Source organism: Molothrus ater, chromosome 21 (genome assembly GCF_012460135.2).
Source record: "Molothrus ater isolate BHLD 08-10-18 breed brown headed cowbird chromosome 21, BPBGC_Mater_1.1, whole genome shotgun sequence".
Taxonomy (NCBI): domain Eukaryota; kingdom Metazoa; phylum Chordata; class Aves; order Passeriformes; family Icteridae; genus Molothrus; species Molothrus ater.
This window is the reverse complement of record NC_050498.2, coordinates 3,203,777-3,222,578: the sequence shown is the minus strand read 5'-3', so window position 1 is coordinate 3,222,578 and position 18,802 is coordinate 3,203,777. Positions and strand designations below refer to the sequence as shown.

At 43.0% G+C, this 18,802-nt stretch overlaps 1 protein-coding gene across 1 annotated transcript in view; it reads left to right on the top strand.

Moving 5' to 3' along the window:
• The first annotated feature begins 1,162 nt into the window (after positions 1-1,162).
• Positions 1,163-18,802, top strand: part of GTF2I (general transcription factor IIi) — a 72,381-nt gene continuing 54,741 nt past the window's right edge. The window contains exons 1-3 of the mRNA XM_036395021.2: positions 1,163-1,289; positions 10,202-10,307; positions 11,664-11,802. Coding sequence (XP_036250914.1) covers positions 10,209-10,307; positions 11,664-11,802 — 238 coding nt within the window. The 5' untranslated portion in view covers positions 1,163-1,289; positions 10,202-10,208. The remainder of the gene's footprint in view (positions 1,290-10,201; positions 10,308-11,663; positions 11,803-18,802) is intronic.

Below are 18,802 nucleotides of genomic sequence, written 5' to 3'. Positions count from 1 at the left end.
CCTGCACAGAGTCTGTAAAAAGGAACCATCCAAGTACTGCAGGGCGAAATCTACTGGTTTCAGTTAAGGTGGCAATGATTTGTAACCTCTTTAGGGTTTTGAAGTGTTTTGGTGGTTGGGGCTTGGGATTTGTGTTTCTAGGCTGCTGCAGAAGGCTTCTGTCTCCCACAATGTAAATGATGAGGACAGTTATGTCCAGCTGAACAGTGACAAGGAACCACAAAAGCCATGATCTCTTGAATCACTCAGAACAGCTGTTTAGGATACTCTGGGCAGTGTTTGCAGCTGGGTATTTGATTTGTACAAGTCCACAGCCTCCAGTGATGCTACTAGAATGGCCAAAGCATATCCTGCAGGGCCCTTTCCCAGCTTCTGAGCTTTATTCCCCAGATGGATTTCTTGCTATTTATTACAACTAGGAGGAAGCTAAATGCTTCTATTTCTTTACAAATGAGATTTACTTAAAGATGCAGTGTTTGGTGGTTACTCTTGACCAACTCTAAAACACACTGTGAACATTTTGAAAATACATCAGCAGTTTTGGGAGTCTACATACTGTAAATAATGTTATTTATGAACGTGGTCGTTTGATTTAAAATCTCTTGGTTTTTGCTGCAGTATTTTCAATGGGGATCAAATTATGAAGTACAGCATTTTGCTTTGAATGGAAAACTTTCCATCCACATTTACTACATTGAACCTAAATTCAAAGAAAAGGAACAGCGATGTCAGACAAAACACTTGACTCTTTTTAGCCAGGAAAAAAGATCTCATAGATAAGCATTCACTATGCTTAACGCCTTTGAAAACGAAATAAAAGCCTGCTTTGCTCTGAAGGTCATGACTAACCCTAAGCAGGGCTCCCTGCTGGCGGAGGCTGTTGCTCCCATCGCTGGTTCTGGAGGCAGTTCTGGGTGTCCAGCGTGGCCGCTCGGAGCGAACAGCGGCATGTGCCGAGGCCCCAGTGCCCCCCGGGTGCCGGCGGGGCCCGCAGGGAGGGCGCGGAGGGCACGCCCGGCCCGTGCCCCCGGCGCGCCGCCCGGCGGGAGCTGCGGCCCGCAGACTGCGCTTCCCGGCGGCCCCCGCGAGCGCCTGCGCGGCCGCGGCTGCGCGAGCCAATCGTCCCCCGCCCGGCGCGGCGCTGGGGTCGCCCCGACACCGCGCGCGAGGAGCGGGGCCGCTCGGGCAGCGCCGAGAGCCCGCGGAAAAACCCCCGCTGCCCCGGCGCTCCTCCCGTAGCCGTGCGGCGTCTCCAGCCACAGGAACCGGGCTACCTGCGCCCGGCGCGGGTGAGTGGGAGGCGGGCCCGGGGCCGGCGGGGTGGGGCGAGGGACGGAGCGTGACGCGCGGTCCCGGTGGCAGCGGCGCTGTGAGGGGCTGAGGGGGGGCTCGGCGGCCGCGGCCGCGGCTCGCTTGGGGGGGTGCGCTCGCTCCGCCGCGGGCAGGAGGGGGCGCTGTCACCGCTCCGCCGCCTCCCATTGGCTGGCGGGGCGGCGCGCGCATGCCCGAGCCGTGCGCGTGGCGGCGGCCGTCGGCGCGGAAGGGAAGGGGCGGAGCCAGGGCTGTAAATGGCAGTGGTGGAGCCTGGCCCGGCCTGCCCGTGGTGAGCGGGGTTTCTCCGGCTAACTCACCCACCCTTGGCAAGTGCTGTGGCGTGTTTATACAGTAAGTATTGCTTAGTGTTACTAACATAACAACGTGATATGCACGCCGGAAGTAATTTGCATAGTATGAACTCATGGTTATTAGATGGTTTGTTTGTGCTACCCATGCGTGTCCCCAGTTCGGGGGTCGTCGGGGTGATGTAAAATTTCAATAGCCAAACTGAATTCTGTTTTTTATCTTATTTTAAAGAAAGCTAGCAAGTGGCGCTAGGTGGCTGGGGAGTCACTGCTCCATAAACGGCACATGCCACTTACAATTTTGACAAAATATATATACTGTTTTTAAGTCTGCAAAGCATTTTCCATCGCTCTTGTGTTAGTCCGAATCAGCAAATATCAATAAGCTGGGATCAGCAATTTCATCTTTCCAGGTGGTCCTTGGCTTCCTGTCCTTCTTGTGGTCATCTGGAGGGAGGCCTTTCACTGGTGTCTTCTACATAATTTTAGTCTGATACAAATGTATCAAGCTTTTTATTATACATAAACATTTAGTCACTTTGTCACAATATCCCTCAGCTGTACCGCAACTTCCTCTCTTTTATTCTAAGCATCAGTTGTTTGGCTGCTTCATCTCTTTACTATACTTCTTCTATTTTCTTGTTTGATGCTTTATTTGGCTATTTGGTCAGAAAGTTCCAAAACCGTTTTTTGTAGTTATTCCAGGGAACGCATCCATTTTTGACACAGCAGATACGAGCATTTGCTGATTCCATTTCCAATTGACACGAATCATAAAAATGTTTTTTTTACAGAGGGTCTTTGATGAAGGCTTCCAAGGTCTTCTTCACACCTGAACTTTTCAACTTTGTCTTTGGAGCATGTGCAGTCATGGTGTTGTTTGCCCTGTCTGGTCCTAAATGCTTTGTTTCATGGCTAATTTGCTTTACATTTGCTGATTTCTCATTAGCACTATGCTTGTCTATCTCTAAAGCTATCTACCTGGTGAGTTTTTTCTTCTTTTTTGCCTATTAATTCTTCAGCAACTAGTTAACCATTTACTAGCCGTTACATTGTATAGAAGATTATTTGTATCAGGTTATATGGATACAAAAAGCTATGATTCAGGTTACATTGATATCAGATTATATAGCTAGATTGTGTTATGTTGATATCTTATAACTCAAGCTATTTATATAAGCATTACCATCCTTAAAATATCCAGTCTAACCCTGGCCTCTGTTAGTGTGAAGCCCTTCCTCCTGGTCCTGTCTCTCCAGGCCCTTGTTCAAATTCCCTGGCTAGGTCTTTTGTAGGCTACCTCCAGGTTCTGGAAGGCCACAGTTTGGTCATCTTGAGGCCTTCTTTTCTCCAGACTGACCAATCCCAATGACAGAATCACAATGTTGGAAGAGACCTTCAAGATCAGAGAGTCTAACTCATGACCTAACATGTCAACTGAACCATGGCACCCAGTGCCACATCCAGTCCTTTTTTAAACACATCCAGGGGCAGTGATTCCACCACCTCCCTGGGCAGACCATTCTAGTATTTTATCACCCTTTCCGTAAAAAACTTTTCCTAATATCCAACCTGTATTCCTCTTGGTGCAGTTTAAGGCTGTGTCCTCTGGGTCTGTCAGTGCTGCCTGGAGAGAGAGCCCAACCCCAGCTGAGCACAGGCACCTTTCAGGGAGTTGTAGAGTGATGAGGTCACCCCTGAGCCTCCTTTTCTCCAGGCTGAGCACCCCCAGCTCCCTCAGTGGCTCCTCACAGGGTTTGTGTTCCCAGCCCCTCTCCAGCCTCGTTGCCTCCTCTGGACGCGCTCGAGCGTCTCAAGGTCCTTCCCAAGCTGAGGGGCCAGAACTGGACACAGCACTCCAGGTGTGCCCTCAGCAGTGCCCAGTGCAGGGGCAGAATGACCTCCCTGCTCCTGCTGGCCACACCATTCCTGATCCAGGCAGGAGCCATTTGCCTTCTGAGCCCCCAGGGCACTCTGCTGGCTCATGGTCAGTCGCTGTTGACCAGCACCGCCAGGTCCCTTTCTGCCTGGGCACTGTCCAGCCACACCATCCCCAGCCCAGAGCATTGCAGGGAGTGATTGTGGCCAAAATGCAGGACTGGGCACTTGGATTTATTAAACTGCATCCTATTGGACTCTGCCCATCCCTCCAACCGTTCCAGTCTCTCTGCAGAGCCCTCCTACCTTCCAACAGATCGACACATGCTCCCAGCTTGGTGTCACCTGCAGATTTACTAATGAAAGACTCAATCCCCTCATCCATGTCGTCAATAAAAACATTGATCAGAGCTGGTCCCAGCACAGAGCCCTGAGGGACACCACTGGTGCCTGGCCCCAGCTGGATGCAGCACTGCTCACCACCACTCTCTGGCCCATCCAGCCAGGTCTGAGCCCAGCACAGAGGGCTCCTGTCCCAGCCATGGGCTGCAGCTTTTCCAGGAGTGTGCTGGGGGAGACAGTGCCAAAGGCCTTGCTGGAGTCAGGGTACACAACATCCACAGCCTTTCCTGCGTCCACCAGGAGGGTCACCTGGTCATGAAAAGAGACCAGGTTGGTCAAATATGACCTATCCTCCTAAAGCCGTGCTGGCTGGGTCTGATACCCTGGCCATCCTGTAAGTGCTGTGTGATGCTGCTCAATATGATGCTCAAACTGTTCCATTGTCTCACCGGGTGCTGAGATCAGACTAACTGGCCTATAATGACCAGAATCTTCCTTCCCATTCTGTTTGTAAATGGGTGTCACATTGGCCAGCTTCCAGTTGTCTGGAACCTCATCAGTGAGCCAGGACTGCTGGTAAAGGATAGAGAGCAGCTTTGCAAACTCGTCTGCCAGCTCCCTCATCACCCTGGGGTGGATCCCATCTGGGCCCATAGATTTATGAACATCCAAGTGGCTCAGCAGTCCTCTGATGGTCTCCTCCTGGATCATTCTGCTCCCTGACACCACCTACCAACCCAGGAGGACAGTTGTCCTGAGGATGAGCCATCTTCCCACTAAAAACTGAGGCAAAGAAGGCGTTGAGCACTTCCACCTTTTCCTTATCTGCAGTTACTAAGTTCCCTTTTGCATCCAGTTGGGAACAAAGGTCGGTCTAGCCCTTTATTTTGCTATTATTATTTATGCAAAAATATATTCTTTCAGCCTTTCCTCATAGGTGAGTTGTTCCATCTGTCTAATCATCTTAGTGGTGAGTTGGTGAATAAGGACTTTACACTTAGAATTGTAAAGCAGGTATGTTATTACTAGGTGGGACACGTGGGGCATATTTGCTCCATACATGTGTACCTGGTGAGACAAGTTTCAGGTTTAAATACACATTGATCTCCCAAGCCCACGCCTCCCTGCCCATTCTGCCTCCTTACACTTCATATTATAGTTTTCTGTGGTGCCATGCCCTCTGGGGGTCTTGGGCAAGGGTCTTCTTGATGAAGTAGGATCTTCTTTCTCGGTGTTTGTTGCTTGACTTCTTCTGCACAAGTGCAGGAGGTTTGACTTTCTCCCAGGTCACTTTGTCTTGGCCAAAGCCAGGAGCCTGGTCTTGGCTGATTTGGGTTCTGCTTTATGGGTTTCAGTAATACCTGAGTCTTGCTTTACTGGGTTTTCTTATTTTTATGGTCTTTACATAGCAACTATGTTCTTTTGTGTTCTGTTACAAGTTGTTTCTACGAAACAGGTTGCATTCCTGTTACAAGCCTTGTTCTGCACTTTTTGCAAACTTGCTAACTAATCTATATATATTTCTGTTTTCCTCCACCCACCTAAGTACATTTTATGCTTCTAAAATTGTGAATTTTCATAAACATACAAGTTTCCCCTATCAGTTGTCCCTGTGTGCAACAACACAGCCACCAGCAAAGAACAGCTGCAGCTGACAACAAAGAATTGCTGCAGAAGCCTGTTAGCCTGGTGTTGAAGAGAGGTTGGCATATAATTGTACACTTACATGGACATATACCCTCATTAGCCTCTCTTGGCTTCACAACAATGTTTTCAATCACAAAATATTTTGGGTAGCCAGATTTTTGTTTGCATGTTTGCAGTCTTCTTCTACCCAAGGTTTGATATGTGAAGTGCTTGAGAGAAACATCTGCATGGTGACTATTTCATGAGTGCAGCTGCCCCTGCAAGCTAATCTTTTAGCTGAGTTGTCACTGTACAAGTCTTTCAGTCAGTATCTCACAATGTGGAACAACTTTTAGACTCCTTTTGTAAATATATCTCGTATTCTTTTCTGCTTGTTTAACTTAAACTTCACATTTAAGATAACAAAATCCAGTAAAGTATTTTAAAGGAAACAGTAACTAAACTAAAAAAATAGACTTGAAATTCTGTTATGTAAGTTAGATGGCATAAAAGTTTGTCTCCTAAGCAGCCTAGTATAGGGGGCCCTAGGGACAACTGAGGTACCACAGTTTTTCCCTATCCATCAGGACATGAAAACTTTTCATAGAAGTTTGATCGAAGCTTGTGTTCCTCTGAAAAGATTGTATATTTGTAATTTTCTGACACATTGCCAAACTCTGGCTTGTTGAGTTGACTTTTATTTCTGGTCCCTGGACTATTCTTTCTGGGTGAAGAGACCCACGCAATAGGATTGACCAATGTTCTTCCTTTAATGCGAGGAAGAGCACATGTAATTAGTTCCATGGAAATCAGTGTTCTGGTTCGTTTGGTTCAATGTAATAATAAGAACAAGGGAGAGAGCTGCAGAAGGAATGAAGTTGTGGTAAATAGGTATGATTCGTGCTGACGAAATTGAAACAGTAATTAATATGGATTCAGTAATTAATATTTGGAAATAATAAAACAGTTTAAAAGTGTAATGCCAAGAAAGAAAGGGAGAGGAGAGGTTCCATCCCCCCTTTTCCTGCAGATGTTCAAGGTAGAAAAAAGCAAGAGATAACAGTTACTAAAAATTAACAGAAAGAAAGGAAAATCTGGCTGGGTCCCAGGAAAATGCTAGTTATAAGAGATTTATTGCTTTGATGCTTAAATGTAGTATTATGTTAGTTTTGGCTTACATTGTACTAGCTTGGTGCACATGTGTAACCCAAGGGTGAGTTGAAGGACATAGAGGAAGAGGAGAGCCTTCATCAGAGACGACCCCAAAAAGGTGATGCGACCACCAAAAAGAGTGGTGGAGCCTGTGTGGTAAAGGTTGTGATGAGGGCAGAGGTAGGAGTGTTATGAATCAAAACTGGGAGGAGATGGCATTGACACATGGCATATAAGGGGGAATTTTAGCTTGACAAGCTCGTACATGAGTGGCAGGGGTCCAAGGACCCTGCACTCTGTACCCCACACGGTTATTTTGTTTTGCTTATGCGCTATTATTGGAACGAAATTACCCCTTATTTTAACCAAATTATATTGTCAATATTTCAAGTGTATCCGATTTTACATATTTTCTAAGCTGTTCAATTAAAACTGCTGCTACCTCTAATATTCTTTGGTTTTTTTGCTAGTGGGATAATTGGGCAAATACAACAAAGTGACCAAGTGGAGGAGGTTGATTACTGCTGAGGAGTGGTGGGATGATTGGTTTCCCAGTCAGTGCCCTGGTGTGTGCTGTGGCAGGCAGCAGTACTCCAGTGAGGTGACACAGGGTGCTTGACTGCATGAAGCCACCATGCAAAGGTGCCCGCATCTGAAAACTGACCAGATGATTTTTTTTTTCCCCAAGGTGATGGAATGTGAATGGATGCTTAGTGTTGGATTAGCTCTTTGTGAGAAAAATTTAAAAAGTTTTGTTTGTTTTTAAATCTGAGTCTTTAGTTTGCTGTACGTGACCGTTGCAGTATAGAAATACAAAGTAATGGCTTGCACTGGTGAGGACAGCAATTTCTCTCTCTGAAAAATGTGTCAGTAGAGTTTAGATTAAATTAATTCACTTCTCAAATATTCTGTGTGTTGATGGATACATAGAACTAAAGTAATTCTTAGGCTGATCATCATGTTGACTAAGTAAATAAAATTATACTGGTAAAGACAGGAATTATCAGATGGTCAGGTGTGCTGTGATTAATATTTCATTTTGTTTACATGATTCCCTTGTAATGTATGAATGCCTAGGTGCTGCACTAGGACACTTCAAATAGCAGCTGCTGGAATTGTGTTTTACTCTTTTAATTGCTCTTAATAGTATCAGAGGTCATGTAGGCTGACTAAAAAGTCACGGTGCTCACTACCATGAAATTACCTAGAAAAAAATGGAATTAGTTATCCTTGGTTTTGGGAAGGTCTCAGCTGTGTGATGAACTCTCCCCCCCTGCCTCATCCTCCTCTACCAAAATGCTGCTTCTTTCTTGTGACTCGATGCTGGATCAGTGCTGTTGGATGTGCTGGAACTGCACAATGCTCATTCTGTAAGAAGAACTGGAACACAGCCAGCCTGCTGTGCCAACTTGTACCAGTTCATTGAGTGCTCAGTATGACTTTGGGGCCACCAAAAAGACCCCCAGGACAGGAAAATGCATGCATAAAGGGTAGAAAAAAATGTTAATGATTTGGGGGAAAATGTTACCATATATATGTTTATCTGGGAAAATTAATGAGTATGTATATAAGGTAGAGCATGTAAACAGGAAATTTCCTGTCCTTAGCGTGCTCAGTATTTCAGAGGCAATAACCCCGCACCCGCCCTGCCCGCCGGGAGCCAGCAGCGCCCCTGCTGGCCGTGCCCGGAACTGCACCAAAGGAGCGGGCGCCCTCCTCTCTGCAGCCCGGACAAGGCTGGGCTGGGTTTGTGCTTTCTGCTTCTTGCTGCTGCTGTGTTTGCTTGTCTGCCTCGTTATACACATATATACTAGTAAGGAACTGATACTGCTTTTCCCATATCTTTGCCTGAAAGCTCCTTAATTTCAGAGTTATAATAATTTGGATGGAAGGAGGGTCATGCTCTCCATGCCAAGGGAGGTTCCCACCTTCCTTGGCAGACACATGTCTTTCAAACTGAGACACATATACATAAATAAATATATATGTATAATTTTAAATTTAGATATACATATGTGTATATACTGATCTGGAACAAACTCCAGTACCTTTCCAAACTCCCTATAAATAAATATCACCATGCCAAGCAAAATAGCTGTTCTAATCTGTGCCTCTCTACTGTAAAAACTATGTAGGGACAATACTGGAAACTATCTCCAGATAAGAAAATAAACCTAGGGGCCAGAAAGGTATTAAAAACTCAAAAAAATCTGAGGAGCAGAGATACATGAAAGCTTCCACCCAGAGAGACATTATCAATTCAAGCAATATGGCTACTGACTGCTTTATTCCAATTCAGAATAAGTACAACCAAAATGCAAGCAATACAAGGTTTTTCCACTTTCTCAAGCCGCACGTTGGGCGCCAAAAAATGTATTTGTCCTGGTTTAGGGCAAATTTGGGAGGAAGCTCCAAAAAGGTCCCTCCAGAAAGCAGACTCAAACCTCTCCCACTAGTGGTTCAGGTAAAGATTCCCTTGGGGAAAAGTAGAAAAAATAGTTTATTTAACAAGCAAAGTATTCACAAGCATAAAAAATGAATAATATTAAACGGTAAAACCTCTGACTGTTCTGAAGACGTGGCAAATTCAGAAAGTCTTTGTCATGGGGGATAGCTCGGCTCCCTCAGTCTCTTATGCACTGGAAAATGCCACGTCCTGGCCCTGGTGGGCTGCAGGTGTGAGCTCCCAGTGTTCTCCTGGGTTTTCAGTCCAGAGCAGGTTTGATCAGTTCCAGGATAAAGAAAAGCCACTATTGGCAGTGAAGAGAGAGAGATGGGGACTCAGTGTGATGGGCAAAGAATCCAAGTTTATTGTGGGATACAAATGCTTATAAAGTACTTTAGAAAAATGTGCTCTTAGAAGCTGCTGAAACTTCATTCTCACATATCAGTGTTGTATCAACAATTTTGCCAACAGAAGCATAAACAAATCTTGATTATTACTTATGTTTTAAATAAGTCGAAAATCTCCTGAATGACCTGCAGGAAGAAGGGGTGCTGAAATTTAGTAATTAATTTTAGCACCTTACTTGAGACTACTCAGTTTTGAGTTAATCCTACAACTGAAAAATATGCAAATAAGAAAGTCACATTTTGGTTATTGATACTGTAGTCTTCAGGTTGTGATTTTGGGGCAGGGTGGTGATTGTTTTGAGCTAGGCTATCATAGTTATAAGGGAAGGTTGCTCTCATACCTGTGTCATAATTATACCTTGCCATTTGTTTGTTAATGCCAGTGTTTGTTGCTGTGTTTATTTAGGCATGCTAAGAAAGAAAAATCAATGTAAATTCAGCTAATCAGTTAAAATGCATTTTTCTGGGCACAGATAGTTTTTGGCCAGATCATGATACAACATTTTATCTTATGTTTAGCTCCAGCTTTGGATGAAACAGCAGGAAGCATGAAAAGAAGAGCATACACTTTCTCCTGTTAATTTACCTATTTGTTTAGTTGCTTGTGTGCAGTGGGCTGTGTTCTATGGGATTTTGAATTTATTTTTTTCTTTGCTTGCATAAGAGAGGTTTTATTTTTTTTTCACTGTTGTATGTATCTGAAAAGGTTTTTTCCTTTTGTTTTACAGGAGGAAAATGGCTCAAATTCTTGGACCAACAACATCCATCCATGATGAGGAATCCTTGGAAAGCAGAATGGTGGTTACATTCCTCATGTCAGGACTTGAGTCAATGGTTAGTAAAGAAGTTAAGTTTTGGCATGAAAAATGTGTCTTGGTATTTGCAGGATTACATCAGCAGATTGCTTCCCACTGGGCAGCAGGGAAGGTGGATTGTTGTATTTGTAATGTGTGTTGTCCAACCAGCTGTAATTGCATCTTTGCTTGTGATAAATCATGCTATCAGTGATCTTGTTTCTTGTTGTGGTGTGGTTGTTTTAAAAATTATTTTGTCAAATAAATGGGAAATATTTGTTGATTGCTTTGGTACAGTGTGGTTGAAAGGCACGAGTATGTTCTGGTCTTTGTCATATGTAGTGTAGAGTGAATAAATGGTTTTGAGGCTAATGCCTTGTCTTCAGCTGCTGTAGAAACTCAACAAAACTTGTTCAGAAAACACTTCTTGTTGGCATGTCATCTGTTTTTTAGAAGGTATTAAACTGTGTGGTGGGGTTTGTGGTTGAGTGGAAATGTGTTTATGTGAGTGGAAATGCCTGTCCCATTTCCTTGAAACTGAGGCACTGTCCAAGATTTGTTTATTTAAAGTTGGGATTTTTAAATGATAAGTGAGAGTTTTCTTTTTAGCAGTGAAGCTTCGAGAGGAATGATTATAAGACAATATATTGCAAGTCTTTTATCCCATTGCCTCTTAACGTCTTTGTGTTACTTTCTCCTCCCATGCTGAGCTGTTAGTGTTTTTATAGGTTGTAACAAACTCTGATTTAGTTCCTAGGAGAGACTGACCTTCTGTGATTACTACTTGGTCATCTCACCAGTTTTCTTGGCTTCTTGTTCTCTCCATGGGCTTCCTGCCTTAATTCTTGCCAGAGATTTCTCCTGGCAGAACATATGTAGGTGTTTGCAGGGATGGTGCAATCCTTCCATTCAGGGGGCACTCACCTGGGGCTGGGCCCAGCAGACAGGACAGGGCAGACTACAGGGAGCCATCCTGCTTGCAGCCACACCTTTCTGAGCAGAGGATGGTGTGTGACAAGTGTGCTGGGAATACACAAAACTTCTGTATGCTTTGTTGAAAGTTGGAGTAAGACACTCAGTGTGATTAACATGGAAGTGGTAATTTAACATGGATTAATGGCATAAATGGTTTTAATTAAAAACAATGCAATCTCTGAGTGTATACAAAGTCTTAATTTGCTAATGAATCTACAATGCTTTTAAGGTTTGTGATAAAAAGCATTCCAGATGTGTAAATTGTGCTTTGCTACTGGCTGATGTTATGTTGCTCACAGTACCCTCTGAAGGGTGGATGCTGGCAGCAGTATAATAACTGTTTTACATGATATCACAAACATTTTTATTAACTGTATCTTCACTATGGTAATAAAAGCTTTTTATTTTTTTCTTTTTATAGTGTAAAGAACTTTCCAAATCCAAGGCAGAAATTGCCTGTATTGGTGTATTTGCAAGAAATGTTTTTGTTGTTGGAACTGAGAGAGGAAAAGCCTTTGTCAACTCTAGGGAAGATTTTAAGACGGATTTTATGGAATACTGTAAGTTTCAATGTTTTATTTTTGTATGTCACAATCTGCATAATGTGTATTGCATAATACTAATAATTTTGGGAGCAAAATTCTGTCTATCATGGCTGCATGCTACAATTATATTGGCTAATGCAAATCAAGCTGTAAAATGAGCAGTAACAGTGGTCTTGTTTGTAGTGTTATTTCTACAATGGCTGGAAGTGTTCATGTTTTCTTAGATAATATGAAAACTAGTACAATAAGCAGTATTAGACAGTCTGCCCTTATAATACATCTGCATTTCCTAGTGTGTGTGTTAATTTTGCTTTGTATCCTCTCCTCCAAACTTTTTTTCCACTCAGGAAGAACTGAGGAGGGCAGTGAACAGATAGAGAAGTACTTATGTCAGCTCAGGTGGTCCTGGTTCTTGAGATCACCTCATGCTTTACTAAAGCAGATGCACAGTTTTGACAAGATAGTATTTTTTCATGTAGCTATTTTATATCACTTTGATTTAATAGACAGAAGAACCCATCTGTGCCATAATGACTTAAAATTACATCTGCATTATTTTTGTACTGTTTAAAGTACCTCTAGGGTGTGGTTTTTGTTTAATTAATTTTTACAGTAAAACAGTGGAACTTTTGTGTTCAAAAAACTTGATTCATTGATTCATTCACAGAAGACAGTGTTTTTAGGGATAGGTTTCAAAGATTCAATGATGATTTAGGGGAGCATTGATGCACTCATTTAGGAAACTGTTGGTGATGGATACTGCCTAATGAATAACAAATTTATTTGCCTAGAGAAAGAGATAAGATGGAGGTCAGAGGTATGGTATGATAAAAGAATCAGTCTGAGGAGGAGTTTAAGAAACTGTCAAGTTGTTGTTGTCAAGTTAAATACTGCTTGGAAAACAACTGCATTTGGTGTGTAACAGAAAGACTTTACTCCCAAAAATACTTTTGCTTCTACATGAAATTATCTTGGAGGCTCTGTCTCAAGGTCAGTTGTTTGTGGTAGGTGTCTTAGTTTGAAAAAGCCAGATGTCTGTTAAGGAAGACAAGAGCTTCCCTTAAAATGGAAAATGTAAACCCCCTCCCTCTGAATTATTGTAATTTTGAATTATGGGGCTCTCAGGCAAAGATATGGGATTAGGACTAACAGTTCTGTACTAGGGAAATTAAAAATACAAATGCAATAGTACAAAAAAGAAAACAAACCATTGATAGAATCAGAGCAGTCCCTGTCCCCTGTGTGTCAGGGGGTGGCACAGCCCCATCCCATGGGGGCTCAGCCCTCCTGCAGTGCCAGCTGTGGCTCTGCTGGAGCAGGGATCCTGCACAAGGGGGGAGTTTTCCTCTGCAGCTCCAGGGCTGCTGCAGATGGGCCTGGGCTCCCTCTGGCCATGCAGGGCAGCAGAAGCTGCTCCTCTGGCAATGCCCTGGGCAAAGGCTGCTGTGCTGTGCCAGGCTCCCATTGGATCCAGGTAGGAATGCTTGGCTCCTGCCCTGGGCGCAGCATCTCCCCATGGGATGCTGGAATTGGATCAGCCCTGCAGGGACACTCAGTGGCCATGGACAGCAGAGATCTCCTGCAGGGAGGATTGGCTGGGGGAGAGATCAAGAAAACTGCCCCAAGAACAGCAGAGAACTGCCCCAGCTCTGACACATGGGGACAGAACACACCCCCAGCAGACCCCTAAGAAAGTAGGGGTCTGGATTTTTTTTTTTTGTCCTACTGGCATGGACAGTGACTTTCTGTGCACATATTTACTCCAAGGAAAGTCAATGTTGGGTTGTAACAAATACCAAACATCAAATAAATGTAATCAAATCAAATACCAAACAAATACCATTTTTGATACCAACATGTAGAATTGTTACCTGATTGAGGAATCAAGAATAAGATGAATCAATTTCTTTTTCTTTTTTTTTTTTTGTTTTTTTTTACAGGGACAATCTTTGTATACTGTTGTTTGTGAAAACTGCTATCTGAGTACTGGGGAGGCAGTTCAGTTTTTACTTGTTTGCTTTTTTGTCTTGTTTTTGTTACTTAAAGGACTTCCCTGACATCCTAGTAATATGTTTTATTGCCAGTCCAGTGGTATCATGGGCCCTGATATGCCAGGAAATTTGTGTACTGGACACATCTATTAGTAGGGAATCTGAAATTATGGGGATTTGCTGTTTGATCTCCTGGCTAGATCCCTGTTTCAGATTTTGTACTGTGGGAAGCACTGGCTTCTCATCCATGCTTGTACTTGGCTGTATGAGATGTTGTTTCTGTAGATGCATGCCTGTGTTTAAATCCTACACCAGTTACAAGATACTTGTTCTTGGGCTGTGTTTTTGTGCTGTCAGGCTGATAGGATTAAAGAATATTAACTTTGAAAACAGTGTTTCCATTATGATTCTTGCAGAACATTATGGTGTAGATCTGTGTGAACAAGGTCAACTATTGTCAGTCATTGCTTTCATGGTTTCACTAAGTGCACATCTCCCATGCTTTCAGGGGAGTTTTGATGCTGGAAGCAGTTTTCTTTTGTCCCTGAGAATGATGTTGATAATTCTAGAAAACATTACTTCAGAACAACAATTTTTACAAGTAATAGCAGTACATATTCCTGGTGATGCTGATTCAATCACTGCCTTTGGCAGCTTTGAAGTCTTGATGAAGTTTGTAGTGTAATATCTTTTGCTCTAAATGCAACAGTTCCTTGTTGCATTGTTTCTTCAGTTGAGTATGAAAGTGAGCAATAGGCAGTGGTAGTTGAGATTTTAATAGGTGTTTTGTAAGAATCCAGAAGGACACAGTTCTTTGTGTATTTAACCAGTGAGACTTGAGTCCTTCTTGTTACTTCAGGACTGATAAAGGCTTCTAAGAGATTCTTATCTTGCTGTTAGAATTAAACCTTTAAAAATTCATCTGTGATGTCAGTCCCTGGAGCACGTGGTGTTGACAATATTGAGAATTACCTCCTCATACCTTATGAGTATCTTCATATTTCTTTAAACATGGAAACAGAATTCTAGTTACTAAGCACATCTCTGGTTATATCTGACTCTGTGCAAGCCAGCACATATCTTCAGTCTTTATTTCTACATTTTTCACAGTTCCTTTGTGTAATTTGAGTAGCGTATGAAGCATTTTCAGAATATGCAGGGCTCAGGCTTCAAACCCGCTGCTTTTTTAAAATTAATGAGTATAATTTACTGGGCTAAACTGATGAAAATATTTATGAGGTTTATGAAGGAAGTAGCATGTACACTTTTTAGTGTTATAGAACTGATAAAAATAATGGTGGTTCAGTGAAAGCAGCACTGGAGTTTGGTTTCCTGTGGCTTTCATTCATGATGACTTTGACCCACATGGTTCCCTAAGGCCTTGCTGCAGGGCAAGGAGGAGCCCTGCCCATAGCTCATCTACCTTGTTACCTTAAGAAAACATATTAGGAATTAATAATAACAATGCTTTTTAAATTTTTAGTACAGTTGTGTAGTAAGTGTTGAAAAAAACAGTCAACAGGCGTTAATTATTTAAAAGTGAGTCAGATAATGTATTCTTCTGAACTCTGCTTAATGAAGAGAACTGTGAGCCCTATGTCATGGTGAAATAGACTGTTTCAGTCAGTGCAGAACTGCGTGTTCTTGTGTCCAGAACATGTGCCTTGGGTAAGCTGCAGTGTCAGATGTTCTAGGCCTGTGTAAATTTGTATTGTATACAGAAAGAGCATGTTCTTTGAGCACCTGCTCATACTCAGCTTATGGACAAATGTAGATACTTCTGCACTGTAAGCAATCATGATCATGTACATCTTGCTCTAACAGCACCTCTTTGTTTTAGTTGCTGTCCCTTGCTAAAGTGTGTTGTGTGGTCCTCAGTTCCTCTTGCATGGCCTTGGCAAGGAAAAGAGCCTGGATTGTCATCTCTGGAGTGCTCTGGAGTTGTGGGTTATCAGCTATTCTGAACAGGGGACTTACTCCTGGGGATCTGAAGAATGCTGTTCTCTTCAGTGCTCATCTTTGTCATCGTGGCAGTTTCCCTTGGGCTCTTTTGGAATTCATTCTCATTTGAATGTGAGCTGGAGATGGTTTATAAGGCATCCAAAGAAACCCCAAAACTCAGAGGAAGCCTTATTTTCCCCAGGTTGTATTTGCCTGTCAAAAGGGAACTTTCAGAAGAGCTTCCTGACTCAGAAGCACCTTTTCAGGCACCTGTTCTGGACTTTGAAAGATATTTACCCAGCACCATGTGTTCCATCCCATCTGCCAAGGAGACAATTCTTCTCCAAGAATCCCAGTTGCCTCTGCCAGCATTTCCACTGCTACTGGCTGCTACACCAATAATGTGTAGGTTGCAGAGAAGCTTTTAGTCCTGCTAGTTCTGCAACTTCTGGCAGCTCTCCCAGTCATGCTGCTTGTTTCTTTGGTGGTGCCAGGGCTTTGAGCTCATTTGCCTGAGATGGGGCCATCTTGCACCTGTAGGTGGTTCATCTTGGATAGGTCCTTTCTTTTTGGAGCCTTTTTCTTCTGATGGCCTTGGGTTTCCACACTGATCTTAACAGTGCAGATGGTATGGGCCCGAGTTTGACTTCAAGTCCTGCTGGAGACTTTGGGCCAGGGTCTTCCACTCTTCTTACCTGTATCTCCATGTCCACCCAGCCACAGGTTGGGAGAACTTCTTGTAGTTTCAGAAATGCTCAGAATCTGAGTGTTCTTTATGTAAGAACACATCCAAGAATGACTGGAATGCAGTTCTCCACAGACTGTGTGGGAAAGATTGGTCAGCTTTGGCTCCTCAGTATGTTTTTTTGGTATGTGAATATCTATTTGCTCTTGGATGTATTCCATCATCTGCAGACAAGTAAAATAATTCTTCCCATAGACTAGGCTACTGTGGACCTGCTTGAAGATCTGCAGCTGGGCTTCTGTCTCATTGAATCCTTCTGAGTAACTTTTACAGCTAGGTTGCTTGGCTTGATTGCCACAAAGCTTTAATGTTTTGTCTCTGCCTAGTCAGCCAAGGGGTGTGAAGTTAACAGCTGGTTTAAAAACCTGTGGGGAAAGTTCAGTCCCATTTCCTTGGAAATCACACATCTTGTTCCCTCAAGAGTCGAAAACAAACAGAAACTTACTGTAGATAGTCAGTATTTCTGAAATTTTGTGCCTCCTAAATTCTGCTTCAGGTGATTTGCTTTCTGTGTGGTTCAAGTGATCCTTTGATAATTATAAAATGACTTTGAGGAAATTTTCCAATTTCATGAAGTGTAAAGCTGGGTGGCCTTAAAAGCTCACAGATGAATTGAGTGAATGACATTATAACCAAAGCAAAATGCTTTTAGCTATGCACCCATTTACTTTCCCTCTTGCTTTGCAGTAACTTTCATTAAGTACAAATAACGAAATACATGTATGGGAGTGGTGTCACAAGATTGTTGTTGCTCTTAAGTTGCCTCTCAGAATGCCTGTGCAGGGGTCACGTTCATATTCTTAAAATTACTTCTTGTTTTTCTCTCCCTGAGGGATTGAAAGCCACGTGATAAAAAACCTTTTGATGTTCTAAGATGCCTTAACTGCCATGGGACTTACAGCTCTTTTGCTAGTGGAGTCCTGAGCTCTATCAGCTGCAGATACCAAATTGTGCCAGCTGTTCTCTATTGAGCATCTCATCTTCAGGTCTTTTTTTTTTGAGGAAGTTTCAGTTAAGTAAATTGTTTTTCTGCTAAAGCTTAATTTCTTTGTTTCTTATTCTTTGGTGAGATGAGGACAGTGCTGGATTTGTTGCTTGGAATGGGGACAGCTGGGAGATTGCTTTTCCAGCTGACTGGTATGCTGGACTGTCAGACCTGGAGGGAAGGATATTCTAAAAAACCCAAAACATCTAGACAGTCAAAGAAAATCAGAGACACTTAAGCACATATTGACTCTCATTGCAAAATGAGGGTTGTTGGGAGTTGTGTAGTTGTAGTCCTACTGAATCCAGAAGAGTAATGAAACTAATTCCACAGGATGCTCACAACTGTGCAGAATGCTATTCTTTTACCACATAACCATTCCTCACCCTTTGTGAGCCATAAATCAGCCCCCTCATCCCTCTTCTGCCCCAGATCTTGTTGCATATGTCCTTGACATCCCCTCCCAGAGGCAGCCCAAATCCTGCTCAGGGTTCCAGTAATTGTGGCAAGGGCTTTGGAAGAGCCTGTGAAGTTGTGTAACCTCCAGGAGTTGGTGTGTCCATCAGCAGGGCCAGGAGGAGTGAATGCCTGCTAGGTTTGATCAGTTCTGCAGGGCTGTTACAAATCTTGCTGCATTTGAAACTTAATCTTGTCTGTGAGTCTTGATTAAAATCAGCCAACGATTGTGGGAGGGATTAGGGAGGCAGATGCATAATGTGATCTTAAGAAAATGCATAAATATCATGTAATGAAAAAAACCCATAAGGGTTTGTCTTCTAGTTAAGAAAGTTTCTCCACCTTTCTGTCTGCTTTTCATTTTCATATGAAGAGGGGCAGCGTTGTCATCTTAATTTTGGTTTGTTTATTGTTTTTAGAAAGTGTGGGTATGCTTTCTGCAGCTGCTGGCAGTAAAGGCATTTTCAGTGAATCAGTTTCTTACATAGGAAAAATGCCCACTCAAAAAGCTACATTAGATGTAGCTGTAAATGGAAGCTGATGTCTTATCCCAAGTCCACAGGCAAATCCTAAATGCTGTCATTGATTAGGCACCTGTGTTACAGGTATATAACAATATCCCAGTTTTGCATTATTTTTCATGTTCTGATAGGTCCTGTCATACTGCAGAGAATGCAAAAGTTTCAGGCCTGAAGAGCTGGCAAACTAAATGTCACATGGAGGTGGGTTTGCAGGGCATGAAGCAGATGTATGATCTGCACAGGAGGGATGAGATTCTCTTTGAAATGAAGATACAAGTTTTTAAGATGATAAATATGGTTTTACTAAAAACATTGCTGCTTCAGCTCATTTCACAGCCCATTTGTAATCAGTTGTTCAAACTGATGTTTGTTTTCT